The following is a 14,504-nucleotide window of genomic DNA, read 5'->3' on the forward strand; positions in this document are numbered from 1 at the left end:
GAGCAGCAGACCGGACAACCATGACCGCTGATCTGAAGCTTGTAACATGTTGGCAGTGCAAGATATTATTGGGTTCTGTATGGCTGACTGTGAATAGATATGAGTGTGTGTTTGTGTGTGTGTGTGTGTGTGTGTGTGTGTGTGAGAGAGAGAGAGAGAGAGAGAGAGAGAGAGAGAGAGAGGAGGGCCACCATGGCCATTATAGCTTGTGTACATCTCTTTGCATGTCAATCACATCAAATGAGTTTTGAAGAAATTAAATATAGATGCATTTCACATGTACTCTATCAATCAATATGTGAACATTGGACTCGCAGATACAGATGATGATTCTGATCACTCTGTTGCAAGAGGAATGTATTAGAGGTTTAAAAAGGCTTCTGAAGTTTGCAATTTCCACTTTAAAATGTCAGAGTTGATTTTCCATTAAAACCTGTTATGGCTAGGGGTTCCGCTAGCAGAACGTTTCCACAACATCCGGTGAAATGGCAGAGCGCCAAATTCAAAAATAATTATTCAAAATATTTAACTTTCATAGATTCACAAGTGCAATACACCAAATTAAAGCTTAACTTCTTGTTAATCGAGCCACCGTGTCGGATTTAAAAAAGGCTTTACAGCGAAAGCAAACCATGCAATTATCTGAGGACAACACCCCATCAAACAAACAAATGACAATTATATTTCAACACGCCAGGGTTGAACAAAACTCAGAAATAACGATATAATATATATTTCAACAAAACTCAGAAATAACGATATAATTGATGCCTTACCTTTGAAGAGCTTCTTTTGTTGGCACTCCAATATGTCCCAAATACATCACAAATGGTCCTTTTGTTCGATTAATTCTGTCGTTATATCTCCAAAATGTTCATTTATTTGGCGCGTTTGATTCAGAAAAACACCGGTTCCACCTCGCCCAACATGACAACAAAATATGTAATTAGTTACCTGAAAACTTTGTCCAAACATTTCAAACAACTTTCCTAATCCAACTTTAGATATATTAAAATGTAAATAATCGCTAAAATTTAAGACGGGATAAACTGTGATCAATAGCGGATAAAATGAAAGTGGAGCGAGCTTCAGGTCGTGCGCCCAAACAAAACAGTCCACTTGACTATACACCCAGAAAGGAAATGGCTACTTCTTCATTTCTCAAAAGAAAAACATCGACCAATTTCTAAAGACTGTTGACATCTAGTGGAAGCCATATGAACTGCAACCAGATGCCTCAGGACAAGAGGAATACCTATGGAAGAACGCTGTTCATCGATTACAGCTCAGCATTTAACACCATAGTACCCTCCAAACTCGTCATTAAGCTCGAGATCCTGGGTCTCGACCCCGCCCTGAGCAACTGGGTCCTGGACTTCCTGATGGGCCGCCCCCAGGTGATGAGGGTAGGTAACAACATCTCCACCCCGCTGATCCTCAACACTGGGTCCCCACAAGGGTGCGTTCTCAGCCCTCTCCTGTACTCCCTGTTCACCCACGACTGCGTTGCCATGCACGCATCCAACTCAATCATCAAGTTTGCAGACGACACTACAGGGAGGAGGTGAGGGCCCTCGGAGTGTGGTGTCAGGAAAATAACCTCGCACTCAATGTCAACAAAACAAAAGAGATGATCGTGGACTTCAGGAAACAGCAGAGGGAGCAGCCCCCTATCTACATTGACGGGACAGTAGTGGAGAGAGTGTAGAGTTTTAAGTTCCTCGGCGTACACATCACGGACAAACTGAAATGGTCCACCCACACAGACAGCGTGGTGAAGAAGGCGCAGGGGCGCCTCTTCAACCTCAGGAGGCTGAAGAAATTTGTCTTGTCACCAAAAACACACAAACTTTTACAGATGCACAACCGAGAGCATCCTGTCGGGCTGTATCACTGCCTGGTACGGCAGCTGGCTCAAATTAATATCCTACATCTGTAGTACATGGCTTGATAATTCGCACAAAGAATCATAACCCAGATAGTATGCTAATACCAATTGAGCCACCTTCGAGACAAGAAAACACACACAAACACACACACACCTCCATTAGCCTTTACTTCCCTCACACCATGCTCCACTAATTATGTCTTTGATTTGCAAGACATTTACAGGGAGAAAAACATCTCATCAACAAGGAAAAGCATAATCTGTCAAACATGGCTACAAATCATTTTCTACAACACCACATTCTCAGTGTATTTGGCTATTATAAGGACATGTAAGTAAATGTCACTGAATCAAGACATAATAACCTTTTATCTGAAAATCACTGTATTCCTCTGATTCCTCCCAAAACCACAAGATTGAACACATGCTGTACTATAACCACAATGAGACTAACGCAATACTTAGACAGTAAAATAGATGAGTGCACCACTTTACCTTTGATTTACCCAAGTTCACTTGTTTAAAACCTCTTACATCTAGATGTTCCGCTAGCGGAGCGCCTCACCAATATCCAATGGTAGAGCGTGGCGCGAATTACAAACACCTCAAAAATGCAAAAACTTCAATTTTTCAAACATATGACTATTTTACACCATTTTAAAAGACAAGACTCTCCTTTATCTAACCACATTGTCCGATTTCAAAAAGGCTTTACAACGAAAGCAAAACATTAGATTATGTCAGGAGAGTACCTAGCCAGAAATAATCACACACCCATTTTTCAAGCTAGCATATAATGTCACAAAAACCAAAACCACAGCTAAATGCAGCACTAACCTTTGATGATCTTCATCAGATGACACTCCTAGGACATTATGTTATACAATACATGCATGTTTTGTTCAATCAAGTTCATATTTATATCAAAAACCAGCTTTTTACATTAGCATGTTTTGTTCAGAACTAGCATACCCACCGAAAACTTCCGGTGAATTGACTAAATTACTCACGATAAACGTTCACAAAAAACATAACAATTATTTTAAGAATTATAGATACAGAACTCCTTTATGCAATCGCGTTGTCCGATTTTAAAATAGCTTTTCGGTGAAAGCACATTTTGCAATATTCTGAGTAGATAGCCCGGCCATCACAGGCTAGCTATTTTGACACCCACCAAGTTTGGCACTCACCAAACTCAGATTTACTATAAGAAAAATTGGATTACCTTTGCTGTTCTTCGTCAGAATGCACTCACAGGACTTCTACTTCAACACCCAATGTTGTTTTGGTTCCAAATAATCCATAGTTATATCCAAATAGCTGCGTTTTGTTCTTGCGTTCAATACACTATCCGAAGGGTGACTCGCCGGTGCATATCGTGACAAAAAAATTCAAAATATTCCATTACCGTACTTCGAAGCATGTCAAACGCTGTTTAAAATCAATTTTTATGTGATTTTTCTCATAAAATAGCGATAATATTCCAACCGGGAGACGTTGTATCCGTTCAAACACTGAAAGTAGAAAATGGAGTCGTCATATGCACGCGCGAACCAGTGTCATTGTTCTCAGAACGACCACTTTCCAAAAGCCCTACTGTTTTTCGCCCAGGGACTGCAGAGATATAATTCCACGTTCTGGCGCCTTCTGAGAGCCTATGGGAGCCTTAGAAAATGTCACGTTACAGCAGAGATCCTGTATTTTCGATAAAGAGGCTACAGAAGGCCAAGAAATGGTCGGACAGGGCACTTCCCATATAGAATCTTCTCAGGTTTTGGCCTGCCATATGAGTTCTGTTATAGTCACAGACACCATTCAAACAGTTTTAGAAACTTTAGGGTGTTTTCTATCCAAATCAAATAATTATATGCATATTCTCATTTCTGGGCAGGAGTAATAACCAGATTAAATTGGGTACGTTTTTTATCCGGCCGTGAAAATACTGCCTCCTATCCTAAACAGGCTAGCCTTTCTATCTCTATCTCTCTGTCTCTCTGTCTCTTTTGTTGCTGTTGATTGCATCAGTTCTGGCACAGCGTGACCTGTGGCTTTGTCGAGTGTGTCACCACACGGAAGCAGCGGCTTTGTCACAGAGAAGCTACTTTCAACTCTACGCCCTCTAAAAAGCACTAATCCAAACTTCCTGGGTTTGCTGATTTCTCAATTTACCCCTCTACCGCTCCCCCGCTACTGCTCTGGACACCTTCACATGCCTCAGCCCCCTTGCCCCCCTAAAGCCCCATCAGCTTATTCAGACCCAGATTTTATTATACACATAAAAATAAAAATCTCACCATGTACACCACAGCTATAGAAAAGCAAAACATGCAATTTACCTGATTCTATTTCAAAGTTGGATGGGAGAGAGAAACATTATGTCTGTGCACCTTCGCTCTGTACACTGGTGAGCTGAACACCCTCTCACAGTTACCACCTCCACCATCTCTTAAAGCCATCATGTTCATCCTTACACACTTTAGCACTTTCCCACCACACCAATGTTCCACTTTCCTCTGTATCCATAGTCTCAATGTATTCACAGTCTTAATGTATCCACAATCTCAATGTATCCACAGTCTCAATGTATCCACAGTCTCAATGTATCCACAGTCTCAATGTATCCACAGTCTCAATGTATCCACAGTCTCAATGTATCCACAGTCGCAATGTATCCACAGTCGCATTGTATCCACAGTCTCAATGTATCCACAATATATCCACAGTCTAAATATATCCATGATGTATACCCTCATAATCATACTAAAATATATCCTCCCTACGTCCTCACATGAATGACGACTACAGAAATTGAAGCGACATAAATCTAATGAGATTCTAATGGCATTTTACTAGTGTACCCAATTTCATCAACAATTGACATTTAACTTCTTAGAACTCGCCACTATTTATTTCCCCTTATTTTCCCTGTGCTCTGCATGTGAGAGAAATGAGGAGGGACACTGAAGTTGAAAGGAGAGATTTCCTCCTGCGTGTTCACCTCAGAAAACCCTTTCTCTAAAGACCAAACAAGTCGTATTTCTGTCCTAACAGAACTTATCTATGAAACAAAAGTGCCATTTGTTTAAATATTCCCTTCCATAAGGCTGAACATTATTCACTCCAAATGTTAAGTACCCTAATTATGAATAGAATCTGGGATAAATTGTGTATTGTTCTCCAGTTCCTCATCGTTTCTCGCTCATTGCCTGTTGCCTGCTCTCTTGTAGCATTGAGTCTGTGAGAGTTGGAAACTTGGCATGAGTCTAAAGTAAAATTCAAATCAAATCAAATTGTATTTGTCACATGCGCTGAATAGAACAAGTGTAGACTTTACCGTGAAATGCTTACTTACGAGTTCTTTCCCAACAATGCAGTTAAAAAGTAAGAACATTTGAAAATAGATCAAAAGAAAAGGTCATTGTACTCTAGATGGATTAAAACAGCCAGACTCAGGGCCACTCTCCCACACAATGGACCAATTAGAATAGAATAATCCTTTTCCTTCATTTATGAGATCTCAACCCCGGACACACATGCACACACACAAAGGTACACACACATACCAGAGACACATGTACAGCAGAATTTGGTTTGGCACACACACTGATATGCACAAGTATGATCAGTCATGCTGCTTCGTTCATGCTTCCCTTGTTCCTCTTTCTTTCTCTTCCATCCAGTCTGCTGCAGTATCTGTACATCTCCACTCTCCTGTCCTCCTTTCTCATGTTTTTCTCTTTCGGTGACTAGTGTTCCATATCATCCCCCCTGTCTCCAGTTCATCTCTCTGCAGGGTGATGGTGGTGGTGTTGTTCTGTATCTCTCTGTCTGTGCTTTGAACCACACTTTCCCTCTCTCTGCCAAGTCTAGATCAGTGCTGGGTTGCAGGACTTGTTTATCAATAACAGAAGACTTGGACATGCTGTCCTGTCCTCTACCCTCTACCCAAGGTGATTAATTAAGTCTGCTATCTCATGATGAAAGAGATGCTGTAAAGTTGGTCAAAATATCAAAGGGATTACAAAGACACAGAGATGAAAAGACAGACAGAGTAATATGCAGACATGGATGACCGCACACAGGAGCTCAGGCAATCATAAAAACACACACGCGTACACACAAACACGTACACACAAACACATACACACACACACGTGATGTCTCACCTATGGCATCTCCCTGCTCGTGCACCATACTGGCCAGATCTCGCATGATTTGGCTGACATCCAACATGTCCCTCTGTAAAGGAAACAGACAACGAAGGGTTAAATAAATACATTCTACTCTAGAGGTCATGGGCCATCTGCATTCCTGGGATTTCTTCTTCTATAGTCTCGATGGATTCCCCAAAATAGACAGGGATATGCAAGTCAAAACATTAAACAATTTCAAAAAATATATCGAAACTACTCTCTGAGAAGTTAAAGGTTCAATACAGCCATTTAAAAAAAATCTCAATATTAAATAATTTCTGGTTAACAATTAATAAGTACTGTGATTGTTTTCAATGAAAATGGTCAAAAATAATCAAAAATAGCTTCTTAGCAAAAAGCATTTAGCATTTTTGCTAGGACTGTCTGGGGTGAGGTCTGAGTGGTCTGAGTGGTCTGAGTGAGGGACCTTATTGGAGGAGTCTAATGGGAGGGATATGTAACCTGAAAACTAGCTGTTGCATTGGCAGAGTTTTTAAACACTCTTTTTATTTGTCTATTAACTTATAACGCCTGATGATGTTGCCAGGCAGGCCAAAACTCCACCAATGCAAAACGAGCTGAAATTTCAAGCTGTCTTGTCAAACAGCTCTTGCACTAAAAGGGTATTATCATAATTTTCACAATTTCACAGTATTATTCCAACCTCATGGTGTGGAAATATTTATAAACACAGCTAAATCTAGTTTTTGACTGCACTGCCCCTTTAAAATCCACCACACTAAGCTCATTAAAAACTAAATGTAAATTTGTGTTTCATATAAATCGATATAAACGTGTATGGACACAGTAATTGAGAGTGTTGTTTACTTCTGTTTTCGTTTCAGTCAGTGTGCAGTCTGGCCACTGCAGAGAGAGAGAGAATTACCACACTGAGTGACCCTCCTCCCCAGTTCTCTGGCTTTGAATCTGTTCACTGTGTATCAGCTCAAAGCAATATGAAGGCTTATAAAACCTCTGTCTATCTCCCTATCACAGGTCCCCCTTTCCTCCATTATAGCACCATGCAATCACAGCTGCGTTTGTATAGCCTCACCCACTGGGCCATCCATCACAGGTGTCTGATATTGCTGTGGAAACTGGCAGCAGCCATCCTGGCTCTTGGCAAACACCATCTGGTTGGATCCAAAATGGCCTCTGGCAAAACCTCATGACGCTAAAGACTTTCTTGCTGTTTTCGTCTTTGGGCAACCCTCTCCATCACACAGGAATAGAATAACAACACATTTATTTTACCTGGCAAAGCGGTTGCTGGCAATCTGAACTCAGTTCATTACAATGACAGAACACTTTAACAAAGTCATGAGTGAAAGCGTGAGTAGAAGAGAGAGAGAGAGAGAGAGAGAGAGAGAGAGAGAGAGAGAGAGAGAGAGAGAGAGAGAGAGAGAGAGAGAGAGAGAGAGAGAGAGAGAGAGAGAGAGAGAGAGAGAGAGAGAGAGAGAGAGAGAGTGACGGGCTGTCTTCTGTTCAGATCCCTGCCAGCCTGGGGGCAGAGTGGGAGTGGAAAGGCTTAGGGCCAGATGTGTGCCCTATTCCATATTTCATAGGGTTATATTAAGCTCATGGCCACTCTTCCACCATTGGCCTCCCAGGCCCTGGTTCACTCGGTTTTAAACAGGAGGTTCTCATTCTACCCACACACCCACACCCACCCCACCAACTATACATAATGTCCTACAGAGAGTGTTGACCCATGCTGGGATGGGGACAGGCTATGTTCCATATGCTCTGCTGCACTTCCTGTACACTTTGAATTAATTATCAACAGACAAAAGCACAATGACCTCAAAAGACAACCAGAGTCCTTTGAAAGACAAATGTTGGGAAAAGGTCTTAAGGTATTAAGAACAGGAATTCTACTCTTACCCAAGACTATTTGTAGTTGTCACGCCCTGATCTGTTTCACCTGTCCTTGTGCTTGTCTCCACCCCCCTCCAGGTGTCGCCCATCTTCCCCATTATCCCCTGGGTACTTATACCTGTGTTCTCTGTCAGTCTGTTGCCAGTTCGTTTTGTTTCGTCAAGCCTACCAGCATTTTTCCCTCTGTTCCTAGCGCACTATTGTTCTTCCTGGTGGTGACCTTTTCTGCCCACCCTGTGCCTGCCTGCCGTCCTGTACCTTTGCCCTACTGCGCTGGATTATTGACCCCTGCCTGCCTTGACCTGTCGTTTGCCTGCCCCGTTGCTGTAATAAACATTATTACTTCAACACAGTCTGCATTTGGGTCTTACCTGAAACGTGATAGTAGTCTTGCTAACAATTCAGCTCTTCTTTTATAAACCATGGTGGTGAAGGAATATCCATGTCAGTTTGTCTATAGTATGTAGTGGTGTAAAGTACTTAAGTAAAAATACTTGCAAGTTATATTTAAGTAGTTTTGGGGGGTACATGTACTTTACTATTTATATTTTTGACTACTTTTACTTCATTACATTCCGTAATTTTTTTTTATTTTTACTCCATACTCAACACCCAAAAGTACTCATAACATATTGAATACTTAGCAGGACAGGAAAATTGTCCAATTTGCACACTTATCAAGAGAACATCCCTGGTCATCCCTATTGCCTCTGATCTGGCGGACTCATTAAACATACATGCTTCGTTTGTAAATTATGTTTGAGTGTGCCCCTGGCTATCTGTAAATAAAAAAAAACAAGAATAGTGCCATCTGGTGTGCTTAATATAAGCAATTTGAAATGATTTATACTTTTACTTTTGATACTTAAATATATTTAAAACCAAATACTTTTAGACATTTGCCGAAGTCGTTTTTTACTGGTTGACTTTTACTTGAGTATTGTTTTATATTAAGGTATCTTTACTTTTAGTCAAGTATGACAACTGGGTCCTTTTTCCACCACTGACAGTATGACTAAGTCATGGGAGTCAGTTGTTTGACTCTTCATGTCAGTACCACATCTGCTATGGTATTTCTGTGATGCAATAGACGGTCAACAAACAGAGCTCTTGTAAGAGGCAGAGGGGCCTGTATTTGTTTCATGTGAAATAAATGTCAGACAGAGATGCAGACATCAGTTCCATCTGACACAGAGGCCACCGTAACAACACCAGACACACAATTAAACTGCACGCTGAGATAAAGGAGACAAAAACAAGCGGCTGATTGACAGGTCCGCCGGTCGCCACCGCTGTTCCATTCCTCATGTTCCTGAGGTCTAACAAGAGTCTGGGTCGGGCTGACACCACCAGAAATTAAATCTGACGATTGGCTGATATGAGCATTGCCATGAGCGATTGCAGGTTGAGTTGATTCCAAAGTCTTCAGACATGGTGATTGGCTGATAGAGGTGAAGACAAGACCAGTCGATTGCACTGATAGTGCTTTAGTGCACACTACATAAGGAGGAAGTGGAAGAATAGGACTGTATTCTCCTCTGTAGGATGCTGATGTATCCTGTTGGATCCATCCCAGTCATGGCTCATATATAATATGTTACCAAATGTTAAACCTTGAGGATCAAGATCACAATGGAAAGGAAATAGTTTTTAATGTTTTCATAGGACACTAGGAGTCTTTTTTGCGCTGGTTTGAGAGGGCTGTCCAGATCGTGCTGAGAAGAGGGACATAATGAAGCCATTGAGAAGACAACATTAAATGCATGGAGTCCCAAACAATGACTCCGTTTTCAAACAGGACCAGCAAAACTCTAGAAGGACATGAATATGCTGGAATTGAGTTCCTGTTAGAGTTGACCAGGTGTAGAGATCACCTCTGGTGTCTGCGGAGCGGAAGGAACTCAACTGTGGGTTAGTGAAGCAAATAATACCCTCCTCCACCCTCCCCTTCTCTCCATCCTTTTCTATTTCTCTACCATTCTCTCTCTCCCCATCCTCCCTTATTTCCCTCTTTCCTCTTTCCCTCCCTCCAACACCCCTCTGTCTCTCCCTCTCTTTCTGATAAATGTGTTAAGCACTGATAGGATATTCTCTCCACATCTCCCACCCCAGCCCAAAGGCATCGGGCAACAGGACACAGTGTCACTGCCACAGCAGAAAAACAGTTAAGCAGATTTATGTGCACGCTTACTGGTGAAAAGAAGAGGGAGAAACTATGACATTTTCTTTCAAAGGGCTGGAGCATGTGATGTCTCTTTTTTGCCCTTGTTGAATAAACGGTTTAGAATGTAAAATCAAATGTTGCCTTTCCTGCAGCGGTCCAAAGACCTAAAACCCCAGAACACACACTAAAGAGATGCACATCACATGAACCGAAGGGCAGCCAGAGGCATGGCCAGAATGACAATATTTAAGGGGGTTTATTTACATTTGAAGTTTTCCTGTTGCATGAATCCTGGTTGCTAAAGTTTGTGTTGAGGTTGTGTTGTGATTTATATTGTGTATTTATTATATTCATATTGTGATTTATTGTGTTTGTGAGTCTCCACGATGAGGAGGATACAGTATGTCATTGTGATTTCTTCACACTTTTCCTGTTCATGTAATTCCTCCACAATACGGTCAATGTTAGGGACGTGTGTATTTCATATGCATAGCCTTTTATGGTGAGATTACCTGTCCAAAATTGTAATCAGTAATGTAATTTATGGATTACCCAAACTCAGTAACGTAATCTGATTATTTTCTGTTACATTAGAAGAAGACAAAAATATCCATCAGACACATTTGGTGTGTCATCATAGTGGTGTCTGACTTATGGTCAGACTCGCTCATGTGGAACAAACTTTAACTTGCGCCTTTTTTCAATGCTGAATTGAATGTCATTGAGAAAACAGAAAAGTGTCATAGGATGTTTGCAAAAAAAATGCTTTCTGAATTTAAAAGTAATCGAAAATGTAATCATCTTGTATTTCAAAAGTGTCTGTAATCTGATTACAATATTTTAGCTGGTAACGTGACTGATTACAGTTTTTTGTAATCAGATTACATGTAACTGATTGCATAGATTCACTGTCCTGGGAATGCATTGGTAGGAGAGACACGCTTTGCTGTTTTTTTACCTCTTCACAGGGCCAGGTGTTGTGTTCAGATTCCCCTTGAAAGCTGTCCTCTGCTTTGCCTTGAGCTTTTTTATGAATTCATTTTGGTGAAATGATCTTCGGTGCTGACGATCACATTGTGTGTGAGGGGCAGCTGGGAGCTGACCGTATAGATGGTACAGAAGCAGAATAAACCTCCGCCACCTAAACCTGATACTTCCTTATAGTCTATCTTCTGTCTCTCTCTCTCTGAGCATTTATTATAATATCATGGTAGTCGAGGACGATAGGCAATAATTGAATTGCCCATCCCAGAGGAATGTTAAACATAGAATGACTAGAACAGTGTTAAAGCCTCTCAGACCACAGTAATCTGACTGCACCTGTAAAGGACTTCACACTGCTTGCTTACTTCTTCCTGATTCGGCTCACACCAAGGCTCGAACCCAGGACCTCTGCCTTGCTAGCTCACGTAACCCCCCTCCTAAAGAGTCGTACCAGTTGGAGCCACGCAAAAAGCTAGCTCTTCACTGGCGCAAGTGGGGACACTTCAGACTGAGGAGTAAGTTTCACACATCCCCATGTGCTACACATGGGTATATCCAATATGGTAATTATTTTTCTATGGTGTCAAACTCCTGACTGATCCCAGTGTTGGTGTGTAATATGAACAGCAGAGTATCCTTAGTGTAGGTAGGGGACCGTCGGTAGGAGAGAACCACTGTAACCTCCCATGTTCCCCATCGGTCCCTGTTTGAAAACTGCTGCACTCTTTATCTTCCATTCACAGTGAGAACGCCTTGCCTGAGTGCACACACACACACACACACACACACACACACACACACACTGAGGGATGGCAAACTACCCCAGGCAACAGATCAACGCGTTTTTTTCTCAGAGGGAAGTGCTGATACCGTTTTCCTTGGATAACAGCAGATAGAAACTGATCTTAAGGTCCTCAGGGATATGGATGGAGAGAGAGGAGAGAGAGTGAAAGAGTAGGGAATGAAAGAGGAGAGAAAGAGGAGAGAGAGGGGAGGGGGGCTTTGGAGAGATGGGGGGTGGGGGTTATAGACAGGGAAAAGCACATTGTCAGATATTATTAGGCTCACCAAGGTACACCATCAGGCCCCTCAGCACCTGCCAGGGAAGTCCCTCTGACATGTATCTGTGTGGGTATGACTAAAGCAGAGGCCAGACAACCCTGTCTGAGCTACCAATCAAATGACTCCATCCATCTGAGTGCTTTTCTGAACAACCAATCATCATGACTACCTCCATCTCAGACCGCTCCACACAAATTAAGCTGTAAGTGGTGTCTGAGGCTCATTCAGTAGTTTGGTGCTTTTGTACCACTCAATGAGGACAGATTGATGCTGCTACTGTCACGCGGAATGACACTGGAGAGACGAAGCAGGTACGGGGAGTAAACATTTAATAAACAACTGACATAGACGAGACAGGAACAGCGTTAGAAACAAATACAAAGACAAAAACAATACAATGCAGCAGCGGGGAACAGAGCTGAGGAACTGACAAATATAGGGAAGGAAATAAACAGGAGATAAGTGAGTCCAGGTGAGTCCAATAACGCTGATGTGAGTGACGAGGGAAGGCAGGTGTGCATGATGGATGGCAGGAGTACATGATGCAGGGTAATCTGGTGCCCTCAAGCGCCAGGGGAAGGGAAGAGCAGAAGCAAACATGATAGTACCCCTCCCTCTTGGGACACCACCTTGCGTCCCACCTGGGCGAACCGGCCAAGACATGGGCGCTAGGCAAGCCGGTTGGGGTGTGAAAGCCCGACGAACCGGCAGGAGTGTGAGAGCCTGGTGAGCCGGCCGAGGCATGAGAGCCTGACGATCCGGCTGAGGCAAGACGCCTGTCGATCCTGCTGAGGAAGCCCGAAGATCCAGTGGAGCATGACGTGGGATGGAAACCTGCCGAGCCAACCGAGGCAACGAAACCTCTCGAGCCAGCCAGGGCGTGAAAGCCCGACGGGCTGGCTGAGGCACCCCCGGTGCCATCGGCGGCGGAATCCACCCAGACGTCACGAACAAAACAAACAACAAAGAACACACTCCTGGACCGGTTGGGTGCAGAAGAACTGACAATCGGGCTGAGGCCAGACGTGGGATGGGCGCTATCCAAGCCAACCGGGGCAAGGAAATGTCTCGAGCCAGCTATGGCGTGAAAGCCCAACGATCTAGCTAGGCATCCCCGGGTTCCATCGGTGGCGACCCAGAGCCGCTGCCACCATTCCAACCGGAACGCCAGTACTCCCCGATGCTTCATATGTACGGATGCTGCATTCTGTCACGCGGAATGACGCTGTTGAGACGAAGCAGGTACGGGCCATAAACATTTAATAAACAACTGACATAGACGAGACAGGACCAGCGTCAGAAACAAATACAAAGGCAAAAACAATACAATGCAGCAGCGGGGAACAGAGCTGGGAAACTGACAAATATAAGGGAGGAAGTAAACAGGAGATAAGTGAGGGTAGGTGAGTCCAATAATGCTGATGCGAGTGACGAGGGAAGGCAGGTGTGCATGATGGATGGCAGGAGTGCGTGATGCAGGGTAATCTGGCGCCCTCAAGCGCCAGGGGAAGGGAAGAGCGGGAGCAGACGTGACAGCTACTTTTCCAGTCTTGTTTGACAAAGGCTCATGCGATGTGGCTAGATGAGGTGATTCTGAACATTGATGTTAAAACTTCTGATAAGTCTGACTGACTACAGATACATACAGTGAGGGGAAAAAGTATTTGATCCCCTGCTGATTCTGTACGTTTGCCCACTGACAAAGAAATGATCAGTCTATAATTTTAATGGTAGGTTTATTTGAACAGTGAGAGACAGAATAACAACAAAAGATCCAGAAAAACGCATGTCAAAAATGTTATAAATTGATTTGCATTTTAATGAGGGAAATAAGTATTTGACCACCTCTCAATCAGAAATATTTCTGGCTCCCAGGTGTCTTTTATACAGGTAACAAGCTGAGATTAGGAGCACACTCTTAAAGGGAGTGCTCCAAATCTCAGCTTGTTACCTGTATAAAAGACACCTGTCCACAGAAGCAATCAATCCATCAGATTCCAAACTCTCCACCATGGCCAAGAACAAAGAGCTCAAGGATGTCAGGGACAAGATTGTAGACCTACACAAGGCAGGAATGGGCTACAAGACCATCGGCAAGCAGCTTGGTGAGAAGATGACAACAGTTGGTGTGATTATTCGCAAATTGAACAAACACAAAAGAACTGTAAATCTTCCTCGGCCTGGGGCTCCATGCAAGATCTCACCTCGTGGAGTTGCAATGATCATGAGAACGGTGAGGAATCAGCCCAGAACTAAACGGGAGGATCTTGTCAATGATCTCAAGGCAGCTGGGACCATAGTCACCAAGAAAACAATTGGTAACACACTACAC

The 14,504-nt window shown here is 42.9% G+C and overlaps 1 protein-coding gene across 5 annotated transcripts in view; it reads right to left on the reverse strand.

Moving 5' to 3' along the window:
* LOC115181910 (t-SNARE domain-containing protein 1) overlaps positions 1 to 14,504 on the reverse strand; it is a 167,445-nt gene that overhangs the window by 58,933 nt on the left and 94,008 nt on the right. For all 5 annotated transcript variants that reach the window (XM_029743617.1, XM_029743624.1, XM_029743604.1 and 2 more), the window contains one exon: positions 6,058 to 6,130. In XM_029743617.1, coding sequence (XP_029599477.1) covers positions 6,058 to 6,130 — 73 coding nt within the window. The remainder of the gene's footprint in view (positions 1 to 6,057; positions 6,131 to 14,504) is intronic.

Source organism: Salmo trutta, chromosome 3 (assembly GCF_901001165.1).
Source record: "Salmo trutta chromosome 3, fSalTru1.1, whole genome shotgun sequence".
In the NCBI taxonomy this organism is placed as follows: Eukaryota; Metazoa; Chordata; class Actinopteri; order Salmoniformes; family Salmonidae; genus Salmo; species Salmo trutta.